Here is a 16,109-nt window from a genome sequence, read left to right on the forward strand (position 1 = left end):
ACTCTTTTCCCCCCACAAACGCTGGCTTTTAGAGCATCACAGACGAAACACCCCCTGCCATCGTTCTTTAGGCCTTGCTGAGTTGCACTCTTCAGGCCCAAACTAAAACCTGGGGTTCACATGCCCTTCAACTTTAGGGATAGAGAGTGAGGGAGACAGGAACTGAATCCAACCCCTGGCTGGGCAGAGCCTGAGCTCTGGATTCCAAACCTCACCCCTCCTGAATGTTTGCTCTTTACAAAAGGGTTGTTTGGGAGAGGAGAATGGGGAAATCTGAACGCTTTGGTTCCATCTGCTCAGCACACTGTATTCACCAGGGATTTGTAATGCCTTTTGAAAATTAGGTTTTATTCATTAATCTAGCAGCATAACTCATTTTCCATCCCCGTCCCTAAAGTAATTTGTAGGTATTTTTGTTGCACCAACAAAGTCCAATCAGCTGACAGATCCTTTGGGAAAAACCTAAAGTGTTACATAAAAATCATTCCTGGGGGGTCATCTTTTGTTTTTCATTCACTTGGTCTCTTCCTAATGTAGCCCCAACTCTGGGAACTTCTTCGTTGTTTCAAGCAAATTCCATTTGTTTTCCACATAAGCTGCTCCTTAAAATATGATCTACTTGAGAGGAGAGGATGAAGCTTATACCTTGGATTTCTTTTTACATAATTTAATATTCCTTTTAGAGAATTTTAATTCCCTTTTAAAAGATTTTGCTTCACTGCACTTGTGAAAAGTAACCAAAGTACTTCCAGACAGTAGGAATTTGCAGTCACAGTAGGTTTTAAACTATTGCTTGCTTGATTGCAAAAATACTGCAGAGCTGGCAGTTGTCTCTAGTAAACAAGTTGCTGTTTTTGCAGAAAAAGTAAGTTTGTTAAACCCCTTTTCCCACTCCGAGTACCAGCTGCATGGAACTCTGGGGAAAATGCCCCCAAAAGTCTCATGCACATGCAGTGAGGGTAAAATTACTGCAGAAGGCAAGCACAAGGCCTTGGCATAGTGGGCACTGTTAGATTGTTTATTATTTGCTCTGCACTAATAACAGGACCTCTGTCCCCCAAAGAGTGGTGGCTCTCAGCCCAGAGGCTATGTCACCTCTACGATTCTGTCCGGGCAGTCTGTGGGACACACTTTCTTAGCCTGACTGTGTCTGCCCCTTGATCTTCCTTAGCTGTTTTCCACCTTCTCCTTTGTCTGTAACTGAGATCAGCTGTCAGTGAAGAAGCCAAGAGTCAGCACTCCTCATTCTCTAGTGTCAGAGATTTCTGAGTCTGCAGAGAGCCTGGAACAGTAGCTCTGAGCTGTGAACTGCCCTATTCAACTTGATGAGTGTTAATTCAGATGCCACTACAAATGCTAATAGGGTTAACAATTTCCCTGATCATTGCAGCATGTGAGAAAGGAGACAGTCATGTTATGCAGCTGTGCACAATCTATTTGGAGCGAGCGCTCATTCTGGGGCCAGAACAGGTTGGCCTGGAAGAAACCCTCATTTTTTTGTTTCCTCAATCAAAAAGAAGCCAGGCCCAAGGGCCACCTGTGCCCCTACAGTGGAGTGGCCAGGCCCAAGGATGTCACAGGACATCTGAGCCCCAGGAGGGGTGGCCTGACCCGAGGAGAACAGTGGACATCAGAGAGTACACGATTGTAATTTGAACATCTGCACAATCTATCTACTGACAGCAGCGTCTCATGCTGGCATCTAGAGAGGGTGGAACTTGGTTTGTGGGTGGACTTGGAAGAATTCCATTTCCTGCTTCCCCCAATTTGACCCCTGGATTCAACTAATATAAAGAAAGAAGCAAAAAACACAAACCCATCTGACTTCAGATGTTGTTTGTGAAAAAAACCCAGAGGCCAGATCTTTCCATGGTAAAGGGGCAACGAAGGTGTCAGCTGTGGGTGTTTGGTTTGTGCTTTGCACATCACCATTAACCACTTGCAAAGTGCATGAAAAATAATGTCATGGTGTCTACATTCAGTTTGCAATATTTGTATTTTGCTGAGGGAGTATATGTGAATAACAGTCAGTGCAGAATCATAGAATTGTAGGGCTAGACAGAACCTTGAGAGGTGATCTAGTCCAGCCCCCTGCACCAAGGCAGAATCAAGTACATCTAAATAGTCCCTGACAGGTGTTTATCCAACCTGTTCTTAAAAACCTCTAATGAGGGGAATTCCACAACCTCCCTTGGAAGCCTGTTCCAGCATTTAACTAGCCTTATAGTCAGAAAGTTTTTCCTAATATCTAACCTCAATCTCCCTTGCTGCAGATTATGCTCATTACTTCTCCTGCCTTCAGTGGACATGGCGACCAATTGATCACCATCCTCTTTATAGCAGCCTTTAGCATATTTTAAGACTGTTATCAGGTTCCCATTTCAGTCTCCTTTTCTCAAGATTAAACATGCCCAGTTTTTTAACCTTTCCTCACAAGTCAGGTTTTCTAAACCTTTTATCATTTTTGTTGCTCTCCTCTGGACTTTCTCCAGTTTGTCCACATCTTTCCTTAGGTGTGGCACCCTGAATTGGACACAGCACTCCAGCTGAGGCCTCACCAGTACCAAGTAGAGGGGGACAATTACCTCCTGTGCTTTACATACAACATTCCTGTTAATATGCTCCAGAATGATATCAGCCTTTTTCACAACTGCATCACATTGTTGGCTTATATTCAATCTGTGATCCACTATAAACCCCAGATCCTTTTCAGCAGTACTACTGCCTCGCTAACTATTCTCCGTTTTGTAGTTGTACATTTGATTCTTCCTTCCTAAGTTTAACACTTTGCACTTGTCTTTATTGAATTTCATCTTGTTGAATTCAGACCAATTCTCCTGGCCTCCAAAGTGCGAGCAACCCAGCTTGGGGTCATCTGCAAAGACTCTCCATTCCATTACTCAAGTCATTAATGAAAATGTTGAACCAGACCCCGGCCAGGCCCTACTAGATATGCACCCTCCAATTTGAGAGCGAGCCATTGATAACTACTTGCTGAGTATGGTTTTTCAACCAGTTGTTCATCCGCCTTATAATAATTTCATCTGCACCACATTTCTCTATTAGGAGAGTGTCATGTGGGACTATCTCAAAAGACTTACTAAAATAAAGATATAGCACATCTACTGCTTCCACCCATCCATAAACCAGTAAACCCTGTCAAAGAAGGAAATTAGGTTGGTCTGATATGATTTCCTCTTGACAAATCCATGCTTGCTATTCCTTATAACCCTATTATCCTCTAGGTGCTTGAAATGGATTGTTTAATAATTTGTTCCAGTATCTTTCCAGGTGCAAGGGGACTGTTGTCCCCTTACTAAAACTCAGTGGGGGTGTTTTGGTTGGCTAGTTCCCAGTACCAAAAGAAAGGGGAAGGGTCGATGGGAAATCAGGACCCTGAGACTGGCAGTCCCCAGGGGTAATGGGGAGAGGCCAGTGCTCCAGGTCAGCCTGATTGACAGTGCGGGCAGCTAATCAGGGAGTCAGGAGGCCAGGATGGGTCCTGTCCTGTGTGTGAGCTGGAATTGCCAGGGTCAGACAGAGTGGGGCTGAGCTCGGGAGCAGAGCTGTGCCAGCCAGAGGGGCCAGAAAAGCAGCCCAGGAAGCTGGTCAGAGCTGGGAGCAGAGTCAGAGAAGCAGCCTGCAGAGCAGACCCTGTGCTGGGAGCAGGGCTGCAGCCTCAGAGCCAGAGACACAGCCCAGGGAGAGCAGATCCTGTGTTGGGCGCAGGGCTGCAGCCACAGAGCCAGAGGGGCCAGAGAAGCAGCCCAGGGGGCTGGAGGCAGAGCAGCAGCATCAGTGCTGAGGCAGAGCGGAGCCGGAGCTGGAGCAGTCTGGAGCCGGGTATGGTGAGCAAGTGGGGCGAGCTAAGGGGGGACCCTGGGCAAAGGGCCCAGCGCAGAGAGACACCCCAGCTGAGGGTCCTTGCAGGCCAGACTGGGAAGGGGATCTTAACCCGACGGGGGGCTGACGCTGGGAAGAAGGGTCCCACCGCCCAAAGCCCGGAAGTGTGTGGCCACCACCAGAGCGAGTGTCCAACCCGCAGCATCCCTGCAGCACAGCCAGGGCCGGAGCAGGAGGCCTGGGACCTACAAGGAGCAGACTGTGAATTGCCCGGGCATTCCAGAGACACTGTCTGTGATGTTCCCTGCCACAGAGCGGGGTGATGTGTTTCCTTTCACCTTTCCTGTTTTTCCTTATTCTTTTTTAAATTAATTGTTGATTAAATAAGTTGCATTTAAATTGTATGTAACGATCAGTGGGTCAGGGAAATGTCCAGTGCAGAGAGAGCACCCTGGAGTGGGGACACCCTAGCCCCTGTCCTAGGTGACCACAGCAGGGTTGGGGGTCGAGCCCCCCAGGAATCCTGGACCCAGCCTCGTCGGGGTTACGAGGACACTGCCAGACAGGAGAGTGGAAGGGGAGTCCTTAAGGGCAGGGAGGCCTCTGGGTAAAGGAAGTGGGAGCGAGGGCTCAGATCCTTTCACTAGCCCATCTCACCGGGGTCATGCAGAAGCCAGGAAAGTTCCCCACTATAACGGGACCATTCTCCCGCTTACACAGGTATCAAAGTTAGGCTGACTGGTTTATAAATCACTGGGTCTTCTTTGGCCCCCTTTTTAAAGACAGCTACAGTAAAAGCTGTTTTATCTGGCATGTTGGGGGAATGGGGGGTGCTGGTAAGTAAAAAATTCCAGTTAACTAAGAGGGAAGGAGTTTGGGTGCGGGAGGGGGTGCAGGGCACAGGCTCTGGGAGAGAATTTGGGTGCAGGAGGGAGTGCGGGGTTGGGGATTGGAGTGTGGGAGGGGGGTGCCGGATCCAGCGAGCGCTCACCTTGGGCGGCTCCACGCAAGCGGCAACCTGTCCCAGCTGCTCCTAGGCAGAGGTGCAGACAGGCAGCTCTGTGCGCTGCCTTCACCCGCAGGCGCCGCCCCCCGCAGCTCCCATTGGCAACTGTTCCCAACCAATGGGAGCTGCGGAGCTAGCGCTCGGGGCGGGGTGGGGGCAGCATACGAAGCCGCTTGCTGCACCTCTACCTAGGAGCAGTCAGGACATGTGGTCACTTGCGGGGAGCCGCCCAAGGTGAGCGCCCCCCAGCTCCGGCACCCCCATGCCATGCCCCAACCCGCTGCCCCGAGCCCCCTCCCGCACCCAAACTCCCTCCCAGAGCCTGCACCCCCACCCCAAACCCCTGCTGGCCCCGCGCCAACCAGACTATAAACCAAAATTTCAATGAAGATCAGAAATACCCATTTATAGAGCTTTCCGGTTGGTGAAGTGCCAGATAAAACAACTTTTACTGTACTGTGTTTGCCCTTCTCCAGTCCTCTTGGACCTTACCCGTCTTCCATGAGTTCTTGAACATAACCTCTAATGGTTCTGAGGTCACTTCAGTCAGTAACTTGGAGTGAATTTCATCAGGCCCTGCAGACTTGAATACATCTAACTTATCTAAATATTCTTTAACCTGTTCTTTCTTTATTCTACCTTCTGTTCCTTCCCCCTTGTTGTTAATATGAAGTGTGTTAAGTATCTGGTCACAATTAACCTTCTTTTAGTGAAGACTGAAGCAAAATTGACATTAAACGCCTCGGCCTTTTTGGTGTTGTCTGTTATTAGCTCTCCTTCCCCACTAAGTAGAGGACCTAGGCTTTCCTTTGTCTTGCCCCTAAGCTATTGAAAGAACCTCTTCTCATTGCCTTTTTTGTCCTTTGCTAGCTATTACTCATTTTGCACTTTCGTCTTTCTGATTTTGCCCCTACATACTTAAGGATGCCATGTACACATCCTTACAATTTGGCCATGTTTCCACTTTTTGTAGGATTCCTTTTCAATTTTCAGTCCATAAAAGAGCTCCTGATGGAGCCATATTGGCCTTTTACCATTCTTTCTATCTTTCCTTTGCATCGGGCGTGTTTGCTGTTGTGCCTTTAATGTTGTCTCTTTGAGAAACTGCGAGCTCTCCTGAATTTCTTTTTCCCTTGGATTTTTTTCCCATGGGACCTTACCTACCGGTTCTCTGAGTTTGTCAAAGTCTGCTTTTCTGAAATCCATTGTCCTCATTCTGCTGCTCTCACTCCTTCCTTTCCTTAGAATCATAAAATCTTTCATTTCCTGATCATTTTCACCCAAATTGCCTTCTACCTTCAGCTTTGATACCAATTCCTCCATTAGTCAGAATAAATTCTAAAAGGGTCCCCCTGGTTACGTCCTCCATTTTCTTCAACAAGAAGCTGTCCCTAAGATGTTCCAAGAACTTATTGGACATTTTGTGTTTTGCTGTATTCCTTTTGCAACAGACGTCTGGGAAGTTAAAGTCCCCCATCACTACCACGTTTTGTGTTTTTGTTATTTCTGTTATTTGTTCTAGAAATGCCTTATCCACCTCCTCCTTCTGACTGGGTGGTCTGAAGTAGACCCCCTACCATGATGTGGTAGGTATTTGTCTGTAGTGACTTGTATTGGCTGAGTTAGGATTTAATTTCGCTATTAAGGATGAGATTTACAAATTAAGGAGAACTAATATTCACTTGACTGAGAATATCCAAACAGGGTGTTTTTAGCTTTGCTGTTCTTTCACAGCTGCATTTGCAGAGCAGAAATGGTTTGTTGAGATGCAGAACTTAATACAATGTGAACTCTAGCCTATTTACAGAAATTCAGACAATCTATATTTATGATGGTAATGTGTACAATTGTAAAAAGACATCCATCATCTAGAAACGATGCTATTTACACTATAGAGTTAGTCTCAGTGCAGCGCGGTGATTAAGAAATACGTTTATGGACATCTCTAGCTCCCTAATGGCACTATCCTTCCACTAACAAAATGGTGTGATAAGAATGTGGAGGGCCACCAAATAATGCCATTAAACCCAAGTTATCTTTCATTCAGACTGTAACTGTAGAATAAACTGGTGTGTGATCCAGGCCTCTATCACACAGGAGCCTTGCTGCGGAGTGACTGCAGGGTAGTTCACATGCCTGTTTCAGGGTTGAGAATTTGAGCACGTTCTGGGAGCTGTTTTGAACTCCCAACCCTCCAAATTAAAAAAAAAAACAACAGCTTGGTCCCACTCTAACTGCAAGGCACCAGGGCAAATTGGGACAGGGCACCCAAACACAAGGAGCCCAGGTGAGCTCATGGGCATGCTCGTCTGCGTCAGTGTGACTCCCTGGTGTGCCCAGTCCAGGTGGCACAGAGGGTACATGCTATCACCACATCAGAGCATGTGACACTCAATTTGCACAGGGCTACGTGACTGCACAAGATGCTGGGGAAAGCCACACTTACACGTGAAAAGCCAGCAGGCGTGAGGAAGGGACTGCCCCCAAGAAGGGGTAGGGATGGAGTTACAATCCCCTCTGAAACATCCACCGTTGGCTACTCTTGGAGACATGGTACCGAACTGGATGGTCTGTTCCAGTGCCCTGCTACCAGAATCAGAGCAGACGTGGTTTTCAACACAGATTCCAAGGCCAGAAGGAACCACTGTGATCATCTAGTCTGACCTCCTGTATAGCACAGGCCAGAGAACTGCCCCAAAATAATTCCCAGGTCATATCTTTTAGAAAAATATCCCATCTTGATTTTAAAATTGTCAGTGATGGAGAATCCACCATGAACCTTGGTAAATTGTTCCAATGGCTAATTACTCTCACTGTTAAAAAATTATCGTATTTCCAGTCTGAATTTGTTTGGCTCCAACTTCGAGCCATTGGATCATGCTATGCCTTTCTCTGAGCCTATTATTAAATACTTGTTCTCCATATAGGTACTTATAGACTATGATCAAGTCACCCCTTAACTTTCACTTTATAAACAGATTGAACTCCCTGAATCTATTGCTATAAGGCAGGTTTTCTAATCCTTTAATCATTTGCGTGGCCTTTCTTTCTTTTCTCCAGTTTATCAATATCCTTCTTGAATTGTGGACACCAGAGCTGGACACAGTATGCCAGCAACGGTCGCACCGGTGCCAAATACAGAGGTAAAATAACCTCTCTACTCTTACTTGAGATTCTGCTGTTTCTGCATCCAAGGACTTCAATAGCCCTTTTGACCACAGCGTCACACTGGGAGCTCATGGTTCAGCTGATTATCCACCATGTCCCCAAAATCTTTGCCAGAGTCACTGTCCCCAGGTTATAGAGTCCCCAATCCTGTGAATACGGCCTGCTCTCTTTGTTCTTAGATGTATACATCAACATTTACATCATCCAGTGTTCACTGTCATGTGTAAACATTCAGTCTCTGCTTCCAGGTGTGACTGTGCATCGGGGTGTAGCTATGGGTGGCCCTAGGTGGGTCACGGCCCACCCACTTGGCATCCAAGCCCACCCCCCAACCCCAGCTCTGCTCCTGCTCCAGCCCCAGCCCTGCCCAGCCGTGGAGGACACCACACGCTGGGTGCACACCCCCCTGGCCCTACCGGAGGGGGTTGGGACAGCAGCGGCGCACCTGACAACCCGCCACGCATGCACGCACGCCGCAGCAGGAGGTGGGCAGCCGGCCCGCCCAGTGGTGGCGATCATTAAAAAACGTAGGCCTGCCACCTCTGGGAGCCGGGCCCGGCGTTGGTCAGTGTGATGGGGATGGGAGCCATGCATGCTGGAGAGCGGCATCTCCTCCCAGAGCTGGGTGCGCACGCAGGGCCCCGTGGGACTCCTGGCCAGAGCATCCATCGCCCCCCACAAGGCCGGCTGCATTGGAGGGGGTGGGCGGAGGCAGGCCCCCCAATGCCTCCTGTTCCCCCCGTGCCCCGCCCCCATCATTGCCCACCCACCCAAATGTCCCATGCTAGCTACGCCACTGCTGTGCATGGAAGATCCAGAGAGTACCAGTATCAGCTATATTTCCAGAAAACAAAAGCACCAACAACAAAAGATGCCACTCTGTTGTACCTGCTGCCTAAACAGCCTGCCAGAGGCAGAAGGTCACCTCCAGATTCTGGTCTACAAACAAAGGACTTGGTCATGGACAAAACCACCTCATCTTCCAGCAAGCACGAGGGAGGCGCATTTCATTCACGTCTAACATTGCTTTGCAGAGACACCAAACTAACGCAGTCGTTTCTCCTCTTTCGGGTTGTCTAAGTCGCAGAGCACCACAGGATCCAGCTCCTTGGCCGTCTCTACCCGCTGTTCAATTAAGAAGACCATAAAACCAAACACTTACATTGCTCCCTGGTAATGAACTGAGGTACAGTGCTGGGGAGAGGAGTGCTCGGGTTCGGGGTTCCCACTAGCTTGCTCTTGGCCATCTTGGTGTTTGCCTTGGCGAATTCTAGTCGTAGCGTTTGTGGAATTTCGGGGTCAAAGCGAATTCCCTTTGTCAAAGCAAGAGAACAGAGCGTGTCAATTATCTGTACAGCCAACAGGGAAAACTACTGAATGAAATCAGCACTATCGGCGAGCCCCAAACACCAGGCGGAGAGGCCGCTGTGGCTCGGGTCACCAGCACCTCAAGCGCATTGCTCGACAAGCCAAACAAAGCAAACTCAGATCACACTGGGATGGACACAGTTCTCCACACTTTTGACTCTGTGATCCCACAGTGAGATCCTTGCTGGCAGGCCCCAGCACTTGCGTAGGGCTCCAGGGGCCACTGGGGTCTTGGTGCATGGATCTGATTGCAGGATAAGGGCCTCCACCACTTTGTACACAGAAAAAACATACCAAAATTCCAGTTTTAAAGCTGAATCCGATGACTTGCTTTTAAAGCAAATTCTTATTTTTATTGAATCGGCCGATAAAACATGCACCAATAAGGGCTTTGTTTTCCTTAATTTGTTCACAGATAACAGAACTTGCCTTCATCTGGCTCATAGACCAGGATGGAATTGGAATTGCAATCGCTGTGATCATAACGTAGTTCACAAGGCAGACAACATCTCACACGCACCAGCCTTTGAAGGCTGGCGCCCTCAGGCCGCGGGATGGCCAAACTCAGAGAGCATTATGCAGTTACATGGCAGTGTTCATGACACATGGTTGTGAGTTGATCTCTGGACTCCAGTTATCTTTAACTCCACTGCAAAGTGATAATGGAGTCTCCCAGAGGCTTGGGGAAGAAAGGGCTGGATGGCCACACATGAGCTAGAGGGCAGCAATCCTAAAATCAGGGGAAGGGAGAGCAGCTGAAAGGCTCAGAGTCTACACGGAGGAAGGGATTGTTTGGGATTTGTATTTTGAGAAGGCTGGGGCGGGGGATGAGGAACCTTACAGGAATATTTTTAAAGTTAAAAATAGGGAGAAATATTCATGTTTATCTCAGGCTGGGCTCCCAAGCTCCAGAATTAAACCCAATCAGGGTCCAAAAAGGCAAGGAGGAGGGGACAAATAAAGGAAAAGAGAAACACCTGCCCCGCGGGACCAGCCAGTCTCAATAATGTCCTAGCTTTGAACTGTTACACTTCTTAGAGTCAGGGCAGATGGCCTGGGGAGCTGGAAATGACTTTCCCCTGAAGGCAGCGAAGAGCACAGCCCCAAACTGGAATTAGAAGCACGCCGAACTAGCTAAGAACCAGATCTGGACTTGGGGGCTCAGGGCACATCTAGCTGAAATGTTCTTTAGAGACAGTGATGATGCACAGCTACAAAATGGCTCTGTTATATAGGACCCAACTGATGAGAAGCTTCTCTGAACCTCCAGCTAAACGGAACTGAACATCTTATTAGAACAGGCTTGCTTGTGAGATCTCCAGAACTTCCTGTTTTTATGCATGGGCCAAAAATACCCACCACAACAGCCTTTCCCCTGGAATTTTGGCACTTTCACTTCTAGGTCCACCCAGGAGTTGAAGGAGGGGCTTGTGGTCAATGCATGGGAGTGGGACTCAGGAGATGTGTGTTCAGTTCGCAGTTCCCAGCTCTGCCACAGAGGCGGTGTGATCCCGGGCAAGTCACTTCCTGTAACCTTTTCAGAAGGAACGTACAGAGTGGAGACTTGTGATGAGACTTGGAGTCACTCTTACAAGTCACTGAGGTGCTTTGGGACCTTTTGTGTATAGTGTCTCCACACCTCAGTTCCCATCTGTAAAATGGGGAGAATGAGCCTCCCTTTCTCACCCATCTCACTTGTCTGTCTAGACGGTAAGTTCTTTGCTCAGGGACATGATACAGCCCCTTGCACAATGGGGCCATACCCTTGGTAGAGAGCACTAAATATTACAATGAATAACTGAGGTGTAGAAAGAACGAGGAGTACCTGTGGCACCTTAGAGACTAACAAATTTATTTGAGCATAAGCTTTCGTGGGCTAAAACGACTTCATCGGATGCATGCAGTGGAAAATACAGTCAGAAGATATATATATATACACAGAGAACATGAAACAATGGGGGTTGCCATACACACTATAATGAGAGTGATCAATTAAGGTGAGCTAGTATCAGCAGGAGAAAAAAACCTTTTGTAGTGATAATCAGGATGAGGTGTAGAAGTATGTGGAACCAACCAACCACAGCGGTAGCTTTGTTTAATTGCCGGCTTGCGTGTGGGGGAGGGATAAGGGGTTCTGGCCCTGCCCAGGCTGTCATGTCCATTGCTAGCAGTGACCAAAAGCCGTGACCTCCGACAGCTCTTTGATGTCCGGTGTCAGGAGAGCCAATCCTCTCTCCACTGCTCAACAGACGTGTCCACAGCCCAGGCCTCCCAGACAACTGGCATTAACTGGCTCTCATGTCATCACTGCAGAGAAACCGAGGACAGAGCAGGCATGGAGGTGGAACTGCCCTGAGAGGGAGATGGAGGCGGAGAAAAGCTTCCACTGCTGGCCTGCCCTAGATAAATAAAACCCTGTAGTCTCCAGAGCTACGATTCTGGCATCGTCTACAAGCACTGCAATTCTTCAGCAAGAGGATGGCGTGCGTCTGGGGGACATTTCAGTTGATGGTGTGTTTATTCTTACTTTTACTGCTATTAGAGGGTAATGACCACTATGTCCAGCAGGAGAGAGGGCAGGCAAGCCGCTCCTTAGACACTGTGACACAGGCACTGGGATGCTCATGACTCTCACAATGCTTGATGTTTTTCTTACAGCCCCAGCCACGGGGGTCAGGTTGTTAGTCGAGACTCGCACCTTTCATGAAGAAAAGGGACTTTCTGGGGCAAGCTGGAGAGTGTGACGCCCCCTCCCCCAATGCTCCCACATGAGAAAACAAACAAAGAGAACTTCACTTTTAGTACTTTGTAAAATCGCTTAGTTTTTAAGCCAGTCTCAGGATCGTTTGGCACCTTGCTCGTGAGTTTTGAACACTCGGGGTTGGCAATATTGCAGAGTAGGAGCTAGCTGATAAAGGCCAAATCTGGTTTCGAAACATGGCAGCAGATCCTCCGTTGGTGTAAATGATCAGGACTCCATTGAAGAAGGATCTGCCTGGGGGTGTGTATGGTCTCCATTCCTATGCGGTCTCTAGTAGCAGACCTGTGCTTATGTGGGATAGAAACAGGCCCTTGTTTTGATGACCCGACTCCACCCGGCTGGGGTGGGGGCACGGCCTCACCAGAGTGCTGCGGCCTCTCAAATCCGTAACTTGCAGGATCAGCGGGGACGTCTCAAAGCCCCTTCTCTTCTCAGATTGTCTGAGAGACTGAGGAAGAAGGGGCTTTTCCACACAAACCCACACTTTTTTTAATCGCCTTCCTAAGGAATCTGCCGCCCCCGCAAGTCCATGCGGCTTTGGCAGAGTGAGAAACTTTCAATAAAACGCCAAGTCGCAGCCCCACAGCAAAGCAAGGCTCTCTCTTTAGAGGAGAAAAGAACAAATGGGTGGGCGGGGGGGCGGGGGAACAGTCAGCTGGGTGAGCGGCTAATTCTGCTACAGCTGGATGGAAAGATGCTCCTAGGGGTATAGAACTGTCACGACAACTAGCCAACTGGGCCAGTACTGCATGCCAGCCCCAGGAAGGGCACGGAGAGAGCAGAAGACACAATACTGATGCGGTGACGGTGCAGTGCAGATGACAGCTGCTTTGCTTTAGCAAAACTCACAGGAGTAACCTCTAGGATTTGGCAGTCCTAGGGCGATGCTGACATTGGGGGCCCTCACCCAGAGAAGGTATATGCACTCTGCGTCCCTGTTATCTTCCAAACCAACCCAATGCTTCCTACTATGGAACTCTTGAACATCTGTCTCTGAAGTAGAATGGCAGCCCCAGGCTCCTCTTGCACATAAACTGCTGGGGAGTCAGTACATCCACGACATTAGGAGTGGGGGGAGGGACACACCTGGTAAAACTGGGGGCACATTAAGTTGCCAGAAGCTCGAGGCCCTACCCAAGTTTGCATAAATGAAACAATTTACATGTATGAAAGAGCAGCTGCTGAGACAACTCCTGCAAAACTCCATCTTGCTGCTACTGGCTGGGCTTCTCCGAACAAGACAGAACACTGCATGCGTGACTTGTGTTTCTGTGGACCACTTCTTTATTAAAGGGGAAGGTGGCTAGGGCTCACATTGCAGAATCTATGGGTCACATTGTCTCTAGGCTGCTGCTGGGTCACCTCCTGCTATTGTCAACCATCGTTTTCATCTAAACGCTACACAACAGGATATAATGGGTCTCACCTTCAAAAAGTTAGAAATGAAATTGTGCATGCAAATCGCCTTGTTGTTTGTGTGAATAGTCAGCTATGCAGCTGGTTGGCGACATCCACACACGAACAAACGCGCCATAATGGTGAGCATCCACACAGATTACACGTAAAATCTTTGTGTGCACAATGGTGCATCTAAATTACTGCGGCAGTCAATCCAGATCTTACTAAAGCTGGGACTGACCGTCACACAGAGAAAGTGCCAAACTAAATTCCCCAGGACACTGAGCCGTTTAGCAAAAACACCACCAGATTTTTCATTCCAAATTAAAGTTCCAACATCCTTTAAAGCCTGCAAAGTTTAAATGACCTAATTTGTTTGGCAGCAAATTCTGAGACCATAGGCTTAGAGCAAGTCACATTCCTCTAACATCTTTAGCATCAGCACCATATTTGGCAGTCAGTATCCCGCTGCACTGAGCCCTTATCCTCAGGGATTAGCAGAGCCAAAAATATTTTAAATTTAAAAAGACGACAAGGAAAAATAGGGAAAGAAATTAGAGAACGGACTGTTTGCTGTTATCCCTGCCTGATGAGATTACTCAGGGGGCTCAATGATTTCACCCAGAATGGCATCGTAATGAGATTAATTCTGTACAGACAGAGGGGAGCTGGGCTTGTTGAAATCAACTTTTTTTCATGGGAAAAAGCAGGCTGTAAATGAGTAATTTGCTAACTGTGAGATCAGAAAATGGCTTCCTTCTAGGCAAGTCCACTGCTTCCTGAGTCCCGAAGGGACTAGGGACTGCAATCATCAGGTCCAGATTGCCAGAACGAGATCTGTGCAAAACTTTTGTCGCAAAGCACAAAACGAAGCAAAACTCCCCTGTTCTAAAGTTTCACTACAAGGTTTAAGGAAAGAGTCACGTAAGTGCACAAACCTGGACCCATTTTGGTTTGGTTCTGATGCAAATCCACATGAAACTCAGCTGCTTCATCTGGTTTGAGTTTGAGTTTTTGGGCCTTGTTGTCAAACCTGGAATTTAAAGGGTTAGACTCTGGGTGCAAACCCAAATGAATCAAAGCAGAGGCAAAAGCTAACTCTGCAAAGGGGAGCTGCTGGGTTTTCGACCAAGTTCAAATCACATGAAATCAAGGGGGTGGGGTTCCTAACAATTGGTGTCATACAGCCCAGGCCACTGGCGTGTGAGGGAAAGGCAGACAACTGATCGCATGGGACCGGAGACCACACTGAGCCTGGCTGTAAAAGGGCAGAGCTGTGCTGAGGCCAGTGGAATTGCACTTACTTGCCCCAGGGCTGAATCACAGCCCAGTTCTAGAGGGACTCTGTCCGCATGCCTTTGCCCCTCTCCCTGCCAGGGAGAATGGCCAGCACAGTTTAAAGAACAGGAGTACTTGTGGTGCCTTAGAGACTAACAAATTTATTTGAGCATAAGCTTTCATAAGTTTCCGTGGGCTACAGCCCACTTCATCGGATGCATAAAATGGAACATATAGTAAGAAGATACATATGTACATACAGAGAAGGTGGAAGTTGCCATACAAACTGTAAGAGGCTAATTAAGATGAGCTATTATCAGCAGGAGAAAAAAACTTTTGTAGTGATAATCAAGATGGCCCATTTAGAAGTTGACAAGAAGGTGTGAGGATATGTAACATGGGGAATGACCCAGCCACTCCCAGTCTCTATTCAAACCCAAGTTAATGGTGTCTAGTTTGCATATTTATTCAAGCTCAGCAGTTTCTCCTTGGAGTCTGTTTTTGAAGTTTTTCTGTTGCAAAATTGCCACCCTTAAATCTTTTATTGTAGCCCACGAAAGCTTATGCTCTAATAAACGTGTTAGTCTCTAAGGTGCCACAAGTCCTCCTTTTCTTTTTTGCGGATACAGACTAACACGGCTGTTACTCTGAAACCTAAAGGAGGACTTGTGGCACCTTAGAGACTAACCAATTTATTTGAGCATAAGCTTTCATGAGCTACAGCTCACTTCATGGCACACAGTGGTGTTGAGGGTGGGTTTTCCATTTGGGATGGCATTTCAATGGGTTTATGCAGGGGTTTTTCACATCATTCAGAGTGTACCCAGCGTATCAATTTATGGCCCATCCCATTCTATTCAAGAACAAGGGGCCTCATGACTGACTGGAAAGATATCAAATTAACATGGCCCACATTAAAGGGATTAAAAACTGTCTAACGGATAGGTCTCAAAATGTGATTGTAAACAGAGAATCGTTACCAAGCGGGTGTGTTTCCAGTGAGGTCCTGCAGGGATTGGTTCTTGGCCCTACGCTATTCAACATTTTTATCAGTGACCTGGAAGAAAACATAAAATCATCACTGATCAAGTTTGCAGATGACACAAAAATTGGGGGAGTGGTAAATAATGAAGAGGACAGGTCACTGGTTTGCTTGGTAAACTGGGCACATGCAAACGATATGTGATTTAATATAGCTAAACGTCAATGTATACATCTAGGAACAAAGAATGGAGGCCATCCTTACGTGATGGGGGACTCTATCCTGGGAATCAGTGACTCTGAAAA

The 16,109-nt window shown here is 47.8% G+C and overlaps 1 protein-coding gene across 1 annotated transcript in view; it reads right to left on the reverse strand.

The window, feature by feature from the left end:
* RBPMS (RNA binding protein, mRNA processing factor) overlaps nt 1-16,109 on the reverse strand; it is a 174,419-nt gene that overhangs the window by 54,747 nt on the left and 103,563 nt on the right. The window contains exon 5 of the mRNA XM_077814332.1: nt 9,180-9,330. Within this exon, the coding sequence (XP_077670458.1) occupies nt 9,180-9,330 (151 nt within the window). The remainder of the gene's footprint in view (nt 1-9,179; nt 9,331-16,109) is intronic.

The sequence above is a fragment of the Eretmochelys imbricata genome, chromosome 4 (assembly GCF_965152235.1).
Source record: "Eretmochelys imbricata isolate rEreImb1 chromosome 4, rEreImb1.hap1, whole genome shotgun sequence".
NCBI lineage: Eukaryota > Metazoa > Chordata > Testudines > Cheloniidae > Eretmochelys > Eretmochelys imbricata.